Consider the following 19908-nt stretch of genomic DNA (forward strand, 5'->3'; position numbering starts at 1 on the left):
AATTTCATATTTTGAATGACAAATGATACTAATTGTGAAAATAATATCTTGTTATATATTGAAATTTACATCTGAAATTCATTAGACTATACACAATCACTAATTTTAACTTTCTTTTGAACCTTGTTGAGCAAGAAGTTTATGTGTTCACCTTTTGGGGGTTTATCATATCATTCTATTAAATATTGTTTTTAAATATTTTTTTAAAAGCATTCGTATGGTGTTATCATGGCTTTGCCGAAGTATAACACTCAGTTGACACCATAGTTTCAAGATTGAGATACAACACTCGGTTGATATCTCATATGTTAGATTGGATTTGTTTTTTAAAATTTTCAACTTTTATCATTAACTAAAGTTATAAACCAAAAAACCCGAATCAAACCGAACTAAACTGACAAGAACCAAACTGATGGTTATTTTTTGGTTTGGTTTGGTTTGGTTTTAGAAATTTAAAAACCGATTAAGTTGGTTTGGTTATGGTTTTGACCAATAACCGACCCATATCGACTCTTGAACACCCCTACCGCCAATGCCGTCACCATCAACTGCTACCGGTCGATCCCTACTACCAACCAACTCAACTATCAGAACTAGCACTACAACTAATAACCACCAACACATCATCAACTTCCACACATCGCTAACAACCACTAACACATCATCAACTTCCACACATTCTTCGGACACCATCACCACCACTGTCACCGGTATCACCACCTCTACCACCACCATCTGCTACACTCACTACAGTATCTGTACTAACAACCATTCCACTATCACAGCTAACAGCATCTCCAACGACCACCAACACATCACCAACCATCATGCATACAGTTTTCCATCACCATGATCAACACCTCCAACTACTAACATTAACCAACTTCACATCACAACCACCACCACCACTAGCAATTGCCAATATCATGACAGTTACTACAATGCCAACTATCTTTACTATCACAACTATCATCACCAACATTGGTAATCACTAACATCAATTAATTTATTACAACCACCACCACCATTACAAACCATCTCCACTATCACTAACAAACATAAATGTTTCTTTTTTTAATCAAATAATAATTTAATTGCATTAAATTAAATTTTTTTTGTAATATATAATTATATTATATTTAGAAATAAATAAATTTTGCACATTAAGATATTGAGAAACACCCAACCTTAATCATTTAGTTTTTAGATCTAGAGACAATATCTTAACCATTCAGTTGTGCATACAAAATGATTCAAATGTCTGAATATTAATAAAAACAAATGTAGTCTTAGCTGAAACACAATGGTGTGGTTGTGTGATACTTTAAAGGAGTCCTCGAAAGTCAAAGAAACTACGTGAAAACATGGAAGTTTGATGATCACTCTCAGAGTTTTTTTGCTTGAGAAACTATAACAATTAAGGTAATATAACCATTAACAACATTCAACGGAGGAGAAGTCAATTACAATTGTCCGTGAAGTAGCATTTAATACAGCTTGGCTAGATTGAAAGAATCATCTATATCTATACTACATTAAAAGCATGGAACCCCTAACTTAAAAGTTTACAACAATACCATTCCTATCAACCTAAATAACTACTATCTAGTAATAAAAAAAAGGAAACTAATTGGCATAAAGAGAAACAACACAGATGTTTAATAGGAACAACCGATCATTGTTCTTATCTCAACAAAATATGTGTTATTTAGAAAAAAAAAAAGCAAGCAGAGGGGTAACTCTCAAATCTCAATCTCATGCTTTTATCCTACCAAGTATGTTCTATTCTTTAATGCACAACAACAACAACAACAACAAACCCAGTATATTCCTACATAGTAATGCACTAACTTCCTTTTTTACCTAATGAATTGAACTTTTTAGTGAGGATCTAAATGATTTTCAGACTTTGTTTAACATCTGATTCATTAAGATGTATTAATAATAGGTTGAATCTTTTAAAAAAAAAGCACTTAATGGACTGATATCTTAACCATTCAGATTCAGACCTTCATTAAGTGAAAGCAAATGAAAAGGGATTGTAGTGTAAAGTCTATAAATATGAGTTAGTGTAACAAATGTAGTTGACACAATTCAATACTCCTATTAGCAACCTATTTCACCTGTTTCTCCAGCTCATCCATAACATCTGTAAATAAGTCTTTTGCTATGATCCTGAAGTATTTGATGAGATAGCTAGATATGCAGCAAAATCTTTAATCTTCAAGCACAAAATAAAGAAGGAAATTATTGGATGAAAAATCAAAAAGACGAAAAGGGAACTCATGAAGGTAATCACTCACTGAACACAAAAAAGAAAAACTAACTTTAATGCAATAATCACACCAGTTAGGTTTTGCATTAAGTATTCCCGCAGCAACATGCTCTTCCATCTGTTTTCAAAAATCATCACGATTTTTATGTTCAGCTTTCCTCAATTCTTCCTAGTTGAATCAACGGTGTATGCCCAGTGAGAAAGAGATAAATCAAAGTGTCCAAACATAAATTTAATTTTAACCCCCAAGTCTAATAAGCAATATACCATCCACAGTTTTCTTTGCTCCTCCTCTTCGCTCTCTAAATCACGTATATATTCCTAAAACAGAAAAGGTTGCAACATAACTTTAAAACTAAGGCGTACAAATAAGATATTAGGAAAAAGTTATTTATGATGTATTAGAAAAATGAGTAGTACCTGGAAAATCTCCAAGCGATCAATTTTCTCAAGGAGGGATCATCTTTCATCAATTTCCAAGCGGTCCTGAACTTTCTACCACTGGCTACTGGCCTGAACAAAAAAAGTCAGCAACAACAGAACTATGGAAGTTCTTGTTATTTTCCACAATACGGGTACATAGAATCTGTACAATAGAATAACAACTTTAACTCGAGTTCAAATATGAACAAGAACACAATGAAGTTGAACAAATACTCTCAACGCAAGATCAAAATGATCTTTACAAGAGGTGTATTTTATATTTTAGAAATATAGATGAAATAGAAATTGTTAAGGCCAAGTCGTCCGAATTCACGGACTTTTCTTAAGGAATAAATGCCCTCACTGTACCCGAGGTTATGGAATCTTTCTCCCAGGATAAAATAGCCTTCAATTCGACTATATCGGTACCTCAAATAAGCGGATTCTTCAAACACACTCATGGTTTGAATGATCACACTTAGAGTATTTTTAAGAAGAAGAAGCTTGTAATTCTGAAAATTTTTCTGTGTTTCTTTTTCTTTACCTGTGGATGAAAACTAGGTTATTTATAGCCATAAGATGCCCTTTTGAAACGTGGCATTGGTTCAATTTAGAGGTGTGTGTCTTTTCCTGAAAATACATGTCTGTTTACTTAAACCATTGCAATAATTTTTTGAAATAGTACACCATTAGTGGAACATTGCATTAGTTCAAAATTGTGTTGCAGCAGTTCGTGAAGTAGTGCACTATTCATGCAAAATAGTGCTACTGTTCATGCAAAACAATCACTGTTTATGCCTCAGTTTGTGAAGCAGTGCACTGTTCACACGAAATAGTGCTACTGTTCATGTAACAATGCTACTGTTCACGTGAAACAGTCACTGTTCATGCATTTCTGCATGTTTTAACATTTCCATTCACACCCTTTCATTACTATGAACCCAACAATTCCCCACATAAATGGGGAATGACTATTATTTTCGTAAAACTTTTACGAACAAGTATGTGATCATCAAGGAAAGACTGATTGCATCTAGATAAGTGGGTTTCCCTTTAAACTTTTTGTAGTGAACATGCATCGGATGCACTCGATCAATCGGTAGATTTGATATCTTTGAACCGTCGAGCTTTAATGTACACCTAGACAACACATGTCATACAACCAGCCTTTTACCATTTATGGTTCTTACGGTTTTGTTCTTTTCAGCCATGAAAACATCCCGGTTTTCATGAGAGCTTAAAGAATAGGCCTTTACTAACATTCTCTTTGAAGAGGCTTCCACATCGCCCACACATAGGTGATTTCTAAACATTCAATCCTGTAGATTAAACTATTTGGTCAAATCTACCAAATTTAGATAATCATTAAAAGACTTTTGCCTTAAATCTTATCCTTGTTTACTATACATTATCTACATTATGAGAATGGGTTGGGTAATTGACAATGTTGAAACTGTCAGACACAACTTTGTTTGATATCCTTGAACCTAGCTCTTGGGATCTCCAGTCTGCTAGGTAGAGTTACCGCCATACTAACTTGTCCTAGGATTAAGCCCATTCCCTTGGATGTCCTTTCTACTCCTTCTCTAGATAGGCCTTTTGTAAGTGGACGCGACACATTATCCTTCAACTTTACATAGTCTACAGTGATAATTCCACTAGAGAGAAGTTCTCTAACGGTATTATGTCTTTGTCTCATATGACAAGATTTACCGTTATACATCATGCTCTCTGCCCTACCTATTGCCGCTTGGCTGTCACAGTGTATACATACTGGTGTCACTGGCTTGGGCTAATACAGAATATCGTCCGAGAAATTTCGGAGCCATTCTGCTTCTTCACCGGCTTTATCTAATGCGATAAATTTAAATTCCATTGTAGAGCAAGCAATACATGTCTGTTTGGATGATTTCCAAGAGACTGCTCCTCCACCGATAGTAAAGACATATCCACTTGTGGATTTTACTTTGTTTGATCCGATGATCCAATTTGCATCACTATATCCTTCAAGTAATGTAGGATATTTATTATAATGCAAAGCATAATTTTGAGTGTATTTAAGATACCCCAAAACTCTTTTCATTGAACTCTAGTGAGTTTTGTTGGGATTACTCGTGTACCGACTCAATTTACTAATAGCGCATGCAATGTCTGGCCGTGTACAGTTCATTGTATACATTAAACATCCCAATACTCTTGCGTACTCCAATTGCGAGTCACTTTCACCTTCATTTTTCCAAAGTGCAAAGTTTGCATCCAATGGAGTTTTGACAATATCGAATTCCATATACTTGAACTTGTCAAGTACTTTTTTGATATAATGAGACTGTGATAATGCTAACCCTAGTAGAGTTCGATGGATTCTTATACCTAAGATCACGTCTGCAACTCCAAGGTCTTTCATATCAAACTTGCTCTCAAGTATTCATTTAGTTGCATTGATATCACAAATGTCTCTACTGATGATCAACATATCATCCACATATAAGCAAATAATGACTTGGTGATTTGGTGTGTCTTTAATATATACACATTTATCACATTCATTTATCTTGAATCCTTTTGCCAACATGGTTTGGTCAAACTTTGCATGCATTGCTTAGGTGCTTGTTTTAGTCCATAAAGTGACTTAACAAGTTTACACACCTTATTTTCTTTTCCTGGAACCAAAAAACCCTCAAGTTGTTCCATGTATATTTCTTTCTCCAAATCTCCATTGAGGAATGCGGTCTTCACATCTATTTGATGGATTTGAAGATCATATACCGCCGCCAAGGCAATTAGCATTTGAATCGAGGTTATCCTTTTTACTGGCGAGTATGTATCAAAGTAATCAAGGCCTTCCTTTTGTTTGAAGCCTTTTACTACAAGTCTTGCCTTGTATTTGTCAATAGTACCATTCGCCTTCATTGTTTTTTTAAAGATCCATTTAGAACCTAAAGGTTTATTTCTGGGAGAAAGGTCAACCAATTCCCATGTATGGTTGCTTAATATTGAATCAATCTCACTATTGACTGCCTCTTTCCAAAAGGATGAGTCTAACGAAGACATCGCTTCTTTAAATATTTGAGGCTCATTTTCTAAGAGAAATGTTGAAAAATCCAACCCAAATGAAGTTGGCGTTCTTTGACATGTACTACATCTTGGATTTTCTTCATTATGTACATTATCACTTGGTTCATCTCAAGGTCGTTTAGATCCTCCACTAGACTGTTCATGTCTAATTTTATATGGGTAAATATTTTCAAAGAATTCAACATTGTCTAATTCAATTACCGTATTTTCACTAATATCCAGATGTTCGGATTTATGAACCAATAATCGACATTCTTTACTACTTTTAGCATATCCTATGAACACGCAGTCCACCGTTTTAGGTCCTATTTGTACCCTTTTAGGTATAAAAACTTGAACCTTCACTAGACACCCCCATACTTTGAAATATTTCAAGTTAGGTTTCCTTCCTTTCCATTTTTCGTAAGGAATTGATTGTGTCTTACTATAGGGAACTCTTTTGAGTATACGATTGACCGTAAGGATAGCCTCCCCTCATAAGTTTTGTGGTAAATCAGAACTTATAAGTAAGGCATTCATCATTTCCTTTAAAGTTTGATTTTTTCTTTCCGCAAGTCCATTAGATTGAGGTGAATACGGGGCCGTAGTTTGATGGATTATTCCATTCTCTAAACATATTTGCGCAAAGGGAGATTCATATTCTCCACCCCTATCACTTTTTATCATTTTGATCTTTTTGTCTAACTAATTTTTAACTTCAGTTTTATATTGTCTAAACGTATCTATTGCTTCATCCTTACTATTTAGCAAGTAGACATAACAATATCTAGTGCAATCGTCAATAAAAGTTATGAAATACTTTTTCCCACCACGAGATGGTGTTGACTTCATATCACAAATGTCAGTGTGAATTAAGTCTAAGGGATTGGAATTCCTTTCAATGGACTTATAAGGATACTTTGCATACTTCGATTCCACACACGTTTGACACTTTGATTTATTGCACTCAAAGTTTGGCAAAATTTCTAAGTTAATCAGTTTTCATAACGTTTTGTAATTAATATGGCCTAAACATTCATGCCATAAATCATAAGACTCAAGAAAATAAGATGAATTTGAACTTTTATTCATTTCAACAGTCATTACATTCATCTTATAAAGGCCTTCCGTGAGATAGCCTTTTCCTACATACATTTATCCTTTGCTAACTACAGTTTTTCCAGAAACGGTTACACATTTGAATCCATTCTTATCTAGGAGCGAAACAGAAATTAAGTTCCTACATAACTCCGGAACATAGAGCACATTGTTCAGTGTCAAGACCTTGTCGGAAGTCATCTTTAGGCAAATTTTTCCCATTTCCTCCACCTTAGCAGTAGCGGAGTTGGCCATGTAAAGCATTTCTTCTGTTTGAGCCGGAGCAAATGACTAGAACAACTCTTTGTTTGCGCAAACATGGCGTGTGGCACCAGAATCCATCCACCATTCGTGTGGATTCCCTACCAAGTTGCATTCAGTGAACATAGCACACAAATCATCATATTTTTTGTTGGACTCAATCATGTTCGCTTGGTCCTTTTTCTTGCCTTTCTTTGGGGCTCGACAATCTGTGGAATTGTGGCCAATTTTGCCACAATTGAAGCATTTTCCCTTGAACTTTTTCTTGGGTTGATTGCTTCCATATTCAACTTTCTTTCTTTTCTTCGAGTTGTTTTGACCATCTTTTACAATATGGGCTCTATTCATTGTAGAATTTCCATTTGACCTTCTTCTGGCAGCTTTATTGTCCTCTTCAATATGAAGTCGGATGATAAGATCTTCAACGGTCATCTCCTTGCGTTTATGCTTAAAATAGTTTTTGAAGTCTTTCCACAAAGGTAGTCGCTTCTCAACTATCGCTGCTACTTGGAAAGCATCATTCATAATTAAACCTACAAAACAGTTTATATGAGTATCAAGAACATTTTTAATTTGTTCAACTAAGGTATTTTTAAAACATATACCTTCTTCTAGGAGATCATGTATGATGATTTGCAACTCCTGTACTTGAGAGACAACAGATTTGCTGTCAATCATTTTGAAGTACAGGAATCGTGCAAAAAGGAATTTCTTAATTCCTGCATCTTTCATTTTATATTTCCGTTCAAGTGCCCCCCATAGTTTTTTTTGATGTCTTGGTTCCACTATAGACATTATATAGGTCGTCTTGGAGACTACTCAGAATATAGTTCCTGTAAAGGAAATCCGAATGTTTCCAAGCTTCTATGATAACGAAGCGGTCCTTGTCCGAGGTTCCCTTGGGCACCTCGGGAGCATCTTCGCAAGTGAACCGTTGTAGACATAAAGTGGTGAGGTAAAAGAACATCTTTTGTTGCCACCGCTTGAAGTCGATGCCAGGAAATTTTTTGGGCTTCTCCGTCGGTGCCATCATTGGCGGAGCATTTATGCGACTTGATATGACAATATTATTTGCCCCCATAGACGCTGTTGCATCCATCATTTGACTTTCAATTGTCATTTTTCCTGTCACCAAAGATAGAAAACTTAGTATTTTTCAGAATACTATTTATAAAGTTAAGTAACTTGAAACTCTTCTTCTTGTTTCTAGTTAACGATAAAGTTTTTATTACTTTGAATCATTAACCGAGTGAGCCTTAACTTGTGATGAAGATTTTATGTCATCTAATCACTATTTAAATTCAAGCGGAGTAGAAAGCCTAAGCTTTAATCTGCAAAAATAAGCAATACAAATTCTGTAAAAAAAATTATTCCTTAAGATTGTTATTTTCCACAATATGGGTACATAGAATCTGTATAATAGAATAACAACTTCAACTCGAGTTCAAGTATGAACAAGAACAAAACAAAGTTGAACAAATACCCTCAACACAAGATCAAAATGATCTTTACAAGAGGTGTATTTTATATTTCAGAAATATAGATGAAACAGAAATTGTTAAGGCCAAGTCATCCAAATTCACGGACTTTCCTTAAGGAATAATTCCCCTCACTATACCCGAGATTATGGAATCTTCCTCCCATGATAAAATGGCCTTAAATCCGACTATAGCGGTACCTCAAATAAGCGGATTCTTCGAACACACTCACGGTTTGAATGATCACACTTAGAGTATTTTTAAGAAAAAGAAAAAGCTTGTAATTTTGAAAATTTTTTCTGTGTTTCTTTTTCTTTACCTGTGGATGAAAACCAGGTTATTTATAGACACAAGATGCCCCTTTGAAAGGTGGCATTGGTTCAATTTAGAGGTGTGTGTCTTTTCTTGAAAATACATGTCTGTTTACTTAAGCCATTGCAGTAATTTTCTGAAACAATACACCATTTCGTGAAACATTGCATCAGTTCGAAACAATGTTGCAGCAGTTCGTGAAGCAGTGCACTGTTCACGTGAAACAGTGCTACTGTTCATGTAACAGTGCTACTGTTCATGTGAAACAGTCACTATTCATGCGTCAGTTTGTGAAGTAGTGCACTGTTCACGTGAAACAGTGCTACTGTTCACGTAACAGTGCTACTATTCACGTGAAACAGTCACTATTCACGCGTTCTTGCATGTTTTAACATTTCCATTCACACCCTTTCATTACTATGAACCCAACATTTCTATCTCCTGGAAATAGAAAAACATAATCTAGGAACTGATGCTAATTCCACTAGAACAAATACCTTAATAAAGTCACAAGATTTTAAAAATTCTAAGTACTCCACTCTATTGCACTTCTGCTCCTCCAATGCCTTCACATGCTCCTAATAAAATCCAGTACAAAGTAAAAAAAATAAAATTTCTCTATAAAGAAGACAATATTTACAAAGAGACTTTAACTACGCTTGCATGAAAGTATTGAAAAACTTTTTCTATTTTACGACGGAGGGGGGGAGAGGAAGAAGCACATCATAGTTTCAAGTTTCAAGAAAAATTACATACAATACATAGAAGTCTGTTTAAATTGGAATTCAATGGTGAACAAATATAAATGTTGTACCCTTGAGAAGCCATTAAAATGTATTCAAAGAACACAAGATTTTAAGTTGAATATCTACAACATTCCTTCTTTCTACTCTTTAAGAAAAACAAAAAAAAGGGAACAAACTAAAAGACATCCTACAAAGGAAAGGAATGGAATGACTGTTGTTAATCAAGTGGACCAGCACCTAACTCAACTTCGAAAACTAGGTCAGGTGGTGAAGATTGTCCAAGATCATATAAGGAAACTACAACACATACACCTTACTAGTGTGGGATTCTCATACATTAATCACACACCAAGACTAGACATTTGTAGCATCAGTTAACCTAAGTTGGATAAAATCTAATAGTCTAACATCAAAATAGATTTGCCTCTAATACCATGTTTAAGAAATTGGACCTTATTTCTATCTCAAATGAAAGGCTAACTCAATTTGTGATGAGCCAAAGACCATATAAGGAAACTACAGTCCGCACACTTAGTTTTTAACATATAGAAGCTTACAAGAAAGTTTTGCAAAAGGAGCTTCACCTTTTTCTCAAGTTCCTCCACATAATCTTCAAAAAGGTCCTCACGGTCTTTAGCTCGCTCAACAGCTTTAAAACGTTTATCATGTTCGACTATGGAGATTGACTTACTGAATAATCAATAACAAATAGTTAGTGGATCAAATGGAACTTACACAAGTAATGGATCAACTTCAAGGTACCAAAACACATACAAACAATGACCAAGATTAGAAAACAAGCAGCCGACAACTTAACATTACAAGTGAAAAACAAACCTCCATCTTGACGATGGTGACAGCTCCTTGCAATCCTGTAAGATTGAGAACAACGGACATTTTTATGAAAAATACCACTTATTCTTTTGAACAAGTCAAATACCAGTCTCTAACACATCATGAATATTATGATAATATCTTTTTATTTTTGAAACTGGTAATGTGAATATCATGATATATCAAATGGAATACACCCACAAAAGAAAATTTCACTTACTTCTAACATTATCCTGAAATCGTCCCGAGCTTTTTTCTATTTAACACGCCTCTCTTCAGCTTCCAGTTTTTTCTTTTGGCTCAGATACTGGAACAGACACATAACTTCAAAATGATCACTGTAGATCTTGGCTGTGTTTGGTATGAAGGAAAATGTTTTCCTAGAAAACAATTTGGTTTCTTACTTATTTTATTATGTTTGGTTGATGAAAGAAAAACATTTTTCAGAAAATATTTTCTAGTGTTTGGTTGGTGAATAAAAAAATATTTTTCAGAAAATACATTTGAGAGTTTTATAAACCTTTCAACTTAAGAGTGAGATTGAAAGAGAGTTTTGGAAAATGTTTTTCCTACTTTTTGAAGGGAATTCATTTTCCTTAAATTTAAGGAAAATAAGTTGATTTGGAAAACATTTTCAAAAATATTTAAGTCAACCAAACATGAAACAATTGGATATCAAACACAATCTATCTTTTTGAAATGCGGTATGCTAAAACATTGAAGCAGCAATTAACCCATTCCAATGCCTACTTGGAGAGATACCTCATTAAAAGCTTGCTTCTGCTCGCAAAGGGATTTTAGAGCACCATATCTCCGATCATTAATTACTACTCTCATGGCATGACAAATACAATTCACGTCAAATAATCTCCCACAATCGTTTGGTACGAACAAAACAGTCAAGTAATAAACCTAATCCCATATGGAATCAGACCCAATATTTGCAGATTCCAAAAGAGTGTTGAATGCACTCTTTTCCTCCTAAATAAAATCAGATACTTAAAATAGAAATAAGAGAAATTTCGAGAACATAGATTAAACGGGACAAAAAGCAATAATCAACTATACCGCTTTGGTCTTATAAACTAATGGTCCCAGCTTGACTATTTTCTCATCTGATGGAGTAGCACCTCTGATTTCAGTTATTGCAGCATCTTTCTTGACATTCTGCATTTTAGGCACAACATCAAGCACAAAGGACAAAAGCAAACCTCATTGGAATTTGGAGCATATTCTTCATCTGTTAGCAGTTGACTAACAACTGCACTACAAAATTGTTGGATCAACATCCAGCATAACAGCTATGAAAAACTTTCTTGGTGTTTTAACCAGCAACCAGTAGTAATTAACTAATCGCATAAGTATTTCAAAAGGACAAAGTACCTCTCTATTCTCCAAAGAAAATCCATCACCATACACTACTGCATCTTGAGTTGTAGTAGTCTCAGAACTACAGAAAAATTGAATTCCAAATAAGAAGCAATACAAACCAGAGGCAAATTTATAACATATAAATCTGAAAACATACACCGGTGGTGAAACAAAATTTCCCAAGTTTACTACTATTCCAATTTTCTCTGAATTAGCAACAGCTGGCGAAGCAGGTTCTGAAGAATTCTTCATTCGACTGTTTCAATCAACGAAGAAGAAACCTTACCAGATAAACTTGATGATTCTGAAGCCACATTAGTTGGTAAGTTAGCAGCTGGTGACATAGTAGTTGGTCTTGATTTAGCACCGTGTGCCAAGACTAATGAACCATCTGCACCCGAGGATGATGTTTTAATAACAGAAATGGATCCAAAATCAGAAGCGTGCGAAATGGTGTCCTTTTCACGAGCCAACTGTGAATTTATAAATAATTGAACTTTATGAGAATAGAGTATCTAAGAAAACAGAATATTGCCCCTTCTTATCATGCTAGCAACTGTGAATGTATAAAGATTTTATGAGAACTAGAGCATTCAAGAAAACAGAATACTGTCCCTTCTTATCATGCTATTTAAAGCATAGAACAATCCCTTCTTATCATGCTATTTAAAGCATGGAACAAACCCATATTGGATTTAAATCTAACATCACCTTGACTTCATCAGGAATTCTTCATTTGGACGTTCTAGTAACCTTGTTGTAGTAATACCTACAGAAAACAAACAAAGCAATCAGCATTATGCACAAGTAACACACAAAAGTACCTACTATAGAAGAACAATTGGAAAGAGGCTAAGAAAATATATAAGTTACACACTTTCTTCCCTCAAGACTTGTAAATTCTCTCCAGTCAGTTGATGTGTCTGCCCTCTGTCCCAATGAAAACAGCATGAAAGCAGGTCAAGTCGAAAAACAGAACATAAACAGTACCCTGAGAGTAGAAATTAGTAACTTCCAGCAGTACAATACTGGATGGAAATGTTAGAATATGAATGATATAATGTGCCACATGGAAAAGGACAAGAATGTATTGTGTAAAATATAACTACAAGCAGGGTGGAAACATTGCCAAGCTGCGGCCGAGCTACAGCTATCCAAGGGTGATCAACTGAACAACATTCTCTTGATAACTGTATTTTGTATATATATATATATATATAGGTCAAATTCTGTCATTTCTGAGTATTTTTTAATAAACACCCTTGCCACAAAAAACAAGACTGAGTGTGATAGTAAGGGTGTTCAAATCCTGCACTGAGGTTCTAAGTTCCATACTCAACACAACCCCCCATAATTTTTTTTCCATTTGTACACGTTTGAAACTCATAAACTACAGTTATGCTTTTTTTTGATGAATCAATTTCCGAACATGTGTTTTTTGTCCCAATTAGCTCTTGAAAAAGAGCTAGTAACTAGCATGCCATGTATAAGAATTTTGTTAAAATAAACTTAAAGGTAAATTTATAAAGTAGTTGTTATACTAGCTATCTTGCATGGGGCAGAGTGTTTGGCTGGTCAAGAGCTCGCATGTTCGAAAGATAAACATAGCAGAAATGAGGATGTTCAGATTGGTGTATGGGCATACTAGGAGAGATAGAATAAGGAACAAAGATATGTGAGAAAAAGTGGTAGTGCTCTCTGTGGTGGACAATTGACAAGAAGACTAGAGGGTTGGGGATAAAGAACCTAAAGATTCAAAGTAAGGCTCTCGTGATGATGTGGTTGTGGAAGTATGCAAACAATAACCAGCTTCTATGGTGGAAAGTGATTGGGGCTAAATATCATGAAGAAGATAGATGGATGACTAAAGAAGTGACCACACCATACGAGGTTAGCCTATAGAGATTATTAGATCTATTAGACACTAGTGGAATGAAGTTAAAGGCAATTCAACGATTAAAGTGGTGGATGGAAACAAGACTAGGTTCTAGAAGAATAATTGACATGAGGATGGGAATATGGAAGTGATTTTTCCAAATATCTACAACTTGGTATTGTTCCAATAGAGGACTATAGCAGAATTATGGACACCACATGGGTGGAACTTCAATTTCAGAAGGCAACTTAATGACCGGGAGGTAATGAGAGTAATTGAATTTTTTAATACCGTGGGCTTATTCAATGGACTGCAGATAGTGAAGGACGTACTATGGTGGATGGGAAATGAAAAAGGAATGTTCAATGTCCACAAAGCCTATAAGATGATGAACCAAATAAATCACCCGAATCCAAGATGGCCATAGAAGCAAACATAGAAAAGTAGGATACCTCACACAGTGTCGTGCTTTGTCTTTGTCTGGTTACTGACCAAGGAAGTAGTTCTTACATAAGATAATGTCATGAAGAAAGGGAAAAACTTGTGCTCCAGATGTTTCCTCTGTGGAGAATCTTTAGAGACGGTTAACCATGTATTTCTACATTGTAAGTACACCCAAAAACTTTGGAGAATCGTCTTATGACTAAAAGGCATTTCTAGGACAATGCCTAGGAAAGTATCCGAGACTTTAATATACTAGGAGAAGCAGGTGTACATGTGAAGGACAGAGGTAGATTGAGAATTATCCCTGGTGCTATATGGTGGGCTATATGGAAAGAAAGGAATTCAAGATGTTTTGAGAGAATAGAGAATAGTGTTCAGAAGGTTAAACTCAACTGCATTTTGCTTTTATGTTTTTGGTGTAATCAACTCTACTCTAATGATATTGCCTCGATAATTGATGTTCTAGACTAAATTTAGATATAGAACAGTCGATTAAGGAGTACTCTTATATATAAAGGTTTTAGTACAACCATTGTACTGTGTGATATAATACAAAGTTACCAAGTTAAAAAAAAAGATAATAATTTTTCAAGTACTGAAAGTTTATAAAATAACAAATAAAGCAATTAAATCTGAGTTCAAATTGGGTGGGTTGGGTTATGACCCACAGTTTAGAGCATTTCAACCCAACCCATTTCAGCCCAAGTAGCTTTAAGGCGGGTTAATAACCCGCCCATTTATTAACTCAAACCTCTTTGATCCGCCCAAATCCATCCAACCCCGCCCATTTGACACCTTTAGTTTAATAGAAGTAAAGTGGACCATGCCAGAACACATACCAAATCTATTCAGTTGAAGTAAAGTGGACTATCAAAGGACACACAACAATCTGTTTAGCTATTGGATTAGAGAGGATTAGCAAGAGTTAGAAGAAATGGGGGAGAACAATCCTTCCTTGTATTTGGTGGAATGTTGGAGCGAGAAAAGTTGAAGGTATTTTGAAGATTAATATAATTCCATTCAGAAAGTTAAATGGAATAGCATTGTAGATTTTTGTTTTTTGTTTAAGGGCCAATGTGTAAAGGATGCATAACAGGTTGTAGATCTCTTCGAATCCTCACATTATTTTCATTATTTTTCATTTCTTTTGGATTGCTAGCATAACCTTAACGCTGACGAATTCAAAATAATATCTTTGAAAAAAAATGTTTATCTCAAAAAGAAAAGAATAAAAATGTTCAAACTTCCTTACTGCTCCAGTTATTGGTCCCTTAATACTTGTCCCTCACAACCAGCCAAACTTTCTTTGATAACCATCGTGTTTGGGCCAGCTTGCACCTTGACTAGTTACACCAGGTACTGCTGCCTCCCACCAGCACAGATACTGGGTAACTCTGTCCATCAAGGCTTGGACAGACGGTAAGAAATCACCTAGTGTTTTTATCTTTGTTGGAAATTAAACCTGAGACCTCATGGTTCTTAATCTACTTCATTGACCACTAGGTCACACTCTTGGGTGCAAGTGTGCAACCAGCCAAACTATAATTCTGTAAACCAGAATGAGAAGTGTGAACCCCAATATCATATCAAGTTTCCTCTCTCTATATCGCCATAGAGTTACAATAACATTACATTAATCAAAAAGTAAATAAAATTGTTTAAAATAGACCAAATATAATCCTGCCGTGTATGTTTAAACACATTTTTTAGAACAGTAGTGTTAAATATAAAATATTTTAGAACTATATTGGAAATAAAAGGTCAATGTAAATCCCAAATGAAGCCTACATAGTATAGTAAGATCGAGGAAATCTGCTCGCTAAACAAACTTTCAACAGAAATCACATATACTTAGGAAAGAAAAATTGGTTCTACGAAGTTTTATAGAAAAAGAATTGTGTACTTCCTTTTTCATTGATAAGCACAGGAAACTGGATAAAACTACCCATAAAAATCTTGATGACACGAGACCTCACCTCCATTTCTGTCATCAGCTCTCGAGGTTTCTCCCAGGTAGAGATTTTTGTCCTTCTATTATAATAGTATCTAAAAATCAATTCAAGAATTGTAAGAATGTCATTAATTGGTTGGAGTAATTAAGCCATAGGAAATATGGCAACATTAGCAACCATAATTGGCCTACTGATCATCAAAATATGCTGAAAATAGCAATACCTACTAGCATTTAGCCATATGTAAAATATGTATGATAATAGAGAAACGGGGTCAAAATGAAGTTATCAGTAGAGGTGTATCAAGTTCTGCTGATCAACAGTCAGGTAAAATTTGGTAGCGGTGAACGGTAGCCCATATGATAACTTTGAAAAAGAGGACTGAAACAAAGGGGCCTATTATCTCCAGTGCTAATGGAAGCAGAATGATGTACAAAGCACTAGATGTGGATACTTGAGGGATTTCTTGGTAGTGATGAGGGCTAACATGTTCACCAATTGTTCATAGACAAGACATTAAGTGTTTGTGATGCAGACATTAACCTATTCATATGAGTAACCTATGTGAATATAATCCAAAAGCAAGAATTCCGGAAAGCCAAATCGGCATGCTCTTTTTTCTATCTGGAGAACACAACGTGGTAAAAGATTGGATCTGAATGAAAATGATATTTTTGCAGAGCTCCTTTTCTTGTATACCGCGATTTTACGCCTTTTTTGTTCACTAGAATCTTAATTTGCTTACAAAAAACTATCACAGATTTCAAATGTTGACTCTCTCAGTCAACACACACCCATTAACCCATTAACTTAAGCATGTTACTTGTTGACAATATTTATCCAAAATGGGTACAATAAAACACATTGACTTCTCACCGGAACAACCAAGGGAGCTACTAATTCTCCAGTCTTCTGCATAGTTGTCGCAGAATTTACATTAAACATTACTGAATTGACATAAACAATATTTTGAAATGTTATAAATTAATTAAATAACCCAAAGATATTGTAATATTGTATTTCTTTTATCTCTAGATCTATTTTTAATACATAAGAAATACTAAAGTCATACAATAATCTCCTTTCTTTTTATAGTCTAAACTTACCATTTAAAAATTGTTTCATTTGTATTAATAAGATCATAGTAGATTGTACAAAATCAGTTAATAAATGATATATATTTCCATTAAATAAATAAAGTACGATATGATTGTAATAAGACTACAATCAACTAACTAATTTCACTTAATTAGATGAAATTTTATGATCATAATGTATAGACGAAAGTTCCTTAAATTTAATGTTGTAAATTTCAAAATATATTTATGGCTAAAGTAGTAGTCAATGTTCGTTGTTTTTTTAATCAATATATGTATATCAATTACGGAACTTTGCATATATTCTTTATTAAAATAATTGTCAATATTAACTGATTTTTACCACAATTTAATCTAATTAGTTTGATAATAATACAATTATTATTAATATTATATATTTGTTAACCATAAATTTGTCCTAATTTTATAGCTTGATTATATTTAATTAATCTATAGTTACATAAAGGACTCAAATATTTCAACAATTGATATTAATTACCTTTATAATTTCAAAAATTTAATCCCGTGAATTTCTCATATTCTCACAGTTTGATTATATCAAATTGATATTAATTACCTTTATAATTTTGGAAAGAATTTTTAAAAGGTAACGATTATTTGTTTCCTAATTGCTGATTTATTTCTAAAAAATTTCTTATAAATTTATAATTTGATTACAATTAATTGATTATTTAATTATCTTTATAATTTGATAAAAACTCAAATAAGGAAACAATTTTTTTTCTCAATTACAAATTTTATTAAATTCAATCTTTTATTGTTTTACTAAAATAATTCAAATTTAATTATTTTGAGGCATGACATCTTTTGTCTATAAATCCTTTTTAATACATAAGAAATGCTAAAGTCATACAATAATCTCCTTTATTTTTATAATCCAAACTTACCATTTAAAAATCATTTAATTTGAATTAATAAGATGATAGTAGATTGCACAAAATCAATCAATTAATTATATGTATATTTATTAAATAAATGACGTACGAAATTGTTGTAATAAAACTATACAATCAACTAATTGATTTCAATTAATTAGAATCAATTTTATGATCATAATATATAGACTCAAGTTCTTTAAATTTAATATTGTAAATTTTAAAATATATTTATGGCTAAAGTAGAAGTCAGTGTTCGTTGTTTTTGTAACCAATATATGTATATCAATTACGAAACTTTGCATATATTTTTTATTAAAATAATTGTAAATATTAATTGATTTTTAACTCAATTTAATATAATTAATTTGATAACAATAAAATTATTATTAATATTATATATTTTTTTACCATAAATCTGTCCTAATTTTATAGCTTGATTATAGTTAATTAATCTACAATTACATAAAGGGCTAAAATATGAAAACAATTGATATTAATTACCTTTATAATTTCGGTAATTCAATCCCATGAATTTCTCATGTTTTTTATAGGTTGATTATATTAAATTGATATCAATTACCTTTTTAATTTTGGGAAGAATTTTAAAAAGGTGATGATTATTTTTTTTTTCCTAATTACTAATTTATTTCTCAAAAAATTCTTATAAATTCATAATTTGATTATAGTCAATTGATTATTTAATTATATTTATAATTTGCTAAAATCTCAAATAAGGAAACAATTATGTTTTTTTAACTACAGATTTTTTAAAATTCAATCTTTTATTGTTTTACTAAAATAGTTCAAATTTAATTGTTTTGAGGTGTGACATCTTTTTGTCTATAAATCTTTTTAAATACATAAGAAATGCTAAAGTCATACAATAATCTCCTTTATTTTTATAATCCAAACTTACCATTTAAAAATCATTTTATTTGAATTAATAAGATCATAGTAGATTGCACAAAATCAATCAATTAATTATATGTATTTTTATTAAATAAATGATGTACATAATTGTTGTAATAAAACTATACAATCAACTAGTTAATTTCAATTAATTAGAATCAATTTTATGATCATAATATATAGATTCAAGTTCTTTAAATTTAATATTGTAAATTTTAAAATATCTTTATGGTTAAAGTAGAAGTCAATGTTCGTTGTTTTTGTAACCAATATATGTATATCAATTACGAAACTTTGTATATATTTTTATTAAAATAATTGTCAATATTAACTGATTTCTAACTCATTTTAATCTAATTAATTTGATAATAATAAAATTATTATTAATATTATATATTTATTTACCATAAATTGTTCCTATTTTTATAGCTTGATTGTAGTAAATTAATCTACAATTACATAAAGGGCTCAAATATGAAAATAATTGATATTAATTACCTTTATAATTTTGGCAATTCAATCCCATGAATTTCTTATGTTTTTTATAGATTGATTATATTAAATTGATATCAATTACCTTTTTAATTTTGGGAAGAATTTTAAAAAGGTAATGATTATTTTTTTTCCTAATTACTAACTTATTTCTCAAAAAATTCTTATAAATTCATAATTTGATTATAGTCAATTGATTATTTAATTATCTTTATAATTTGCTAAAATCTCAAATAAGGTAACAATTAGTTTTTCTAAATTATGGATTTTCTTATATTCAATCTTTTAGTGTTTTACTAAAATAGTTCAAATTGAATTGTTTTGAGGGATGAAAACTTTTTGTCTCTAAATCTTTTTTAATATATAAGAAATGCAAAGGCATACAAT

At 32.7% G+C, this 19908-nt stretch overlaps 1 protein-coding gene and 1 long non-coding RNA gene across 2 annotated transcripts in view; both read right to left on the reverse strand.

Moving 5' to 3' along the window:
- LOC124885230 overlaps positions 1 to 2170 on the reverse strand; it is a 4149-nt gene extending 1979 nt beyond the window's left edge. Inside the window, exon 1 of the long non-coding RNA XR_007047612.1 lies at positions 2124 to 2170. This is a non-coding gene — a long non-coding RNA (uncharacterized LOC124885230). The remainder of the gene's footprint in view (positions 1 to 2123) is intronic.
- The window catches only part of LOC124889011 (pre-mRNA-processing protein 40B-like), a 15172-nt gene extending 4382 nt beyond the window's left edge, over positions 1 to 10790 (reverse strand). The window contains exons 1-3 of the mRNA XM_047400299.1: positions 10702 to 10790; positions 10485 to 10519; positions 10205 to 10337 (exon numbers count right to left, since the gene is read on the reverse strand). Coding sequence (XP_047256255.1) covers positions 10205 to 10337; positions 10485 to 10519; positions 10702 to 10710 — 177 coding nt within the window. The 5' untranslated portion in view covers positions 10711 to 10790. The remainder of the gene's footprint in view (positions 1 to 10204; positions 10338 to 10484; positions 10520 to 10701) is intronic.
- Positions 10791 to 19908: the final 9118 nt, after the last annotated feature.

This window comes from Capsicum annuum, chromosome 11 (genome assembly GCF_002878395.1).
Source record: "Capsicum annuum cultivar UCD-10X-F1 chromosome 11, UCD10Xv1.1, whole genome shotgun sequence".
In the NCBI taxonomy this organism is placed as follows: domain Eukaryota; kingdom Viridiplantae; phylum Streptophyta; class Magnoliopsida; order Solanales; family Solanaceae; genus Capsicum; species Capsicum annuum.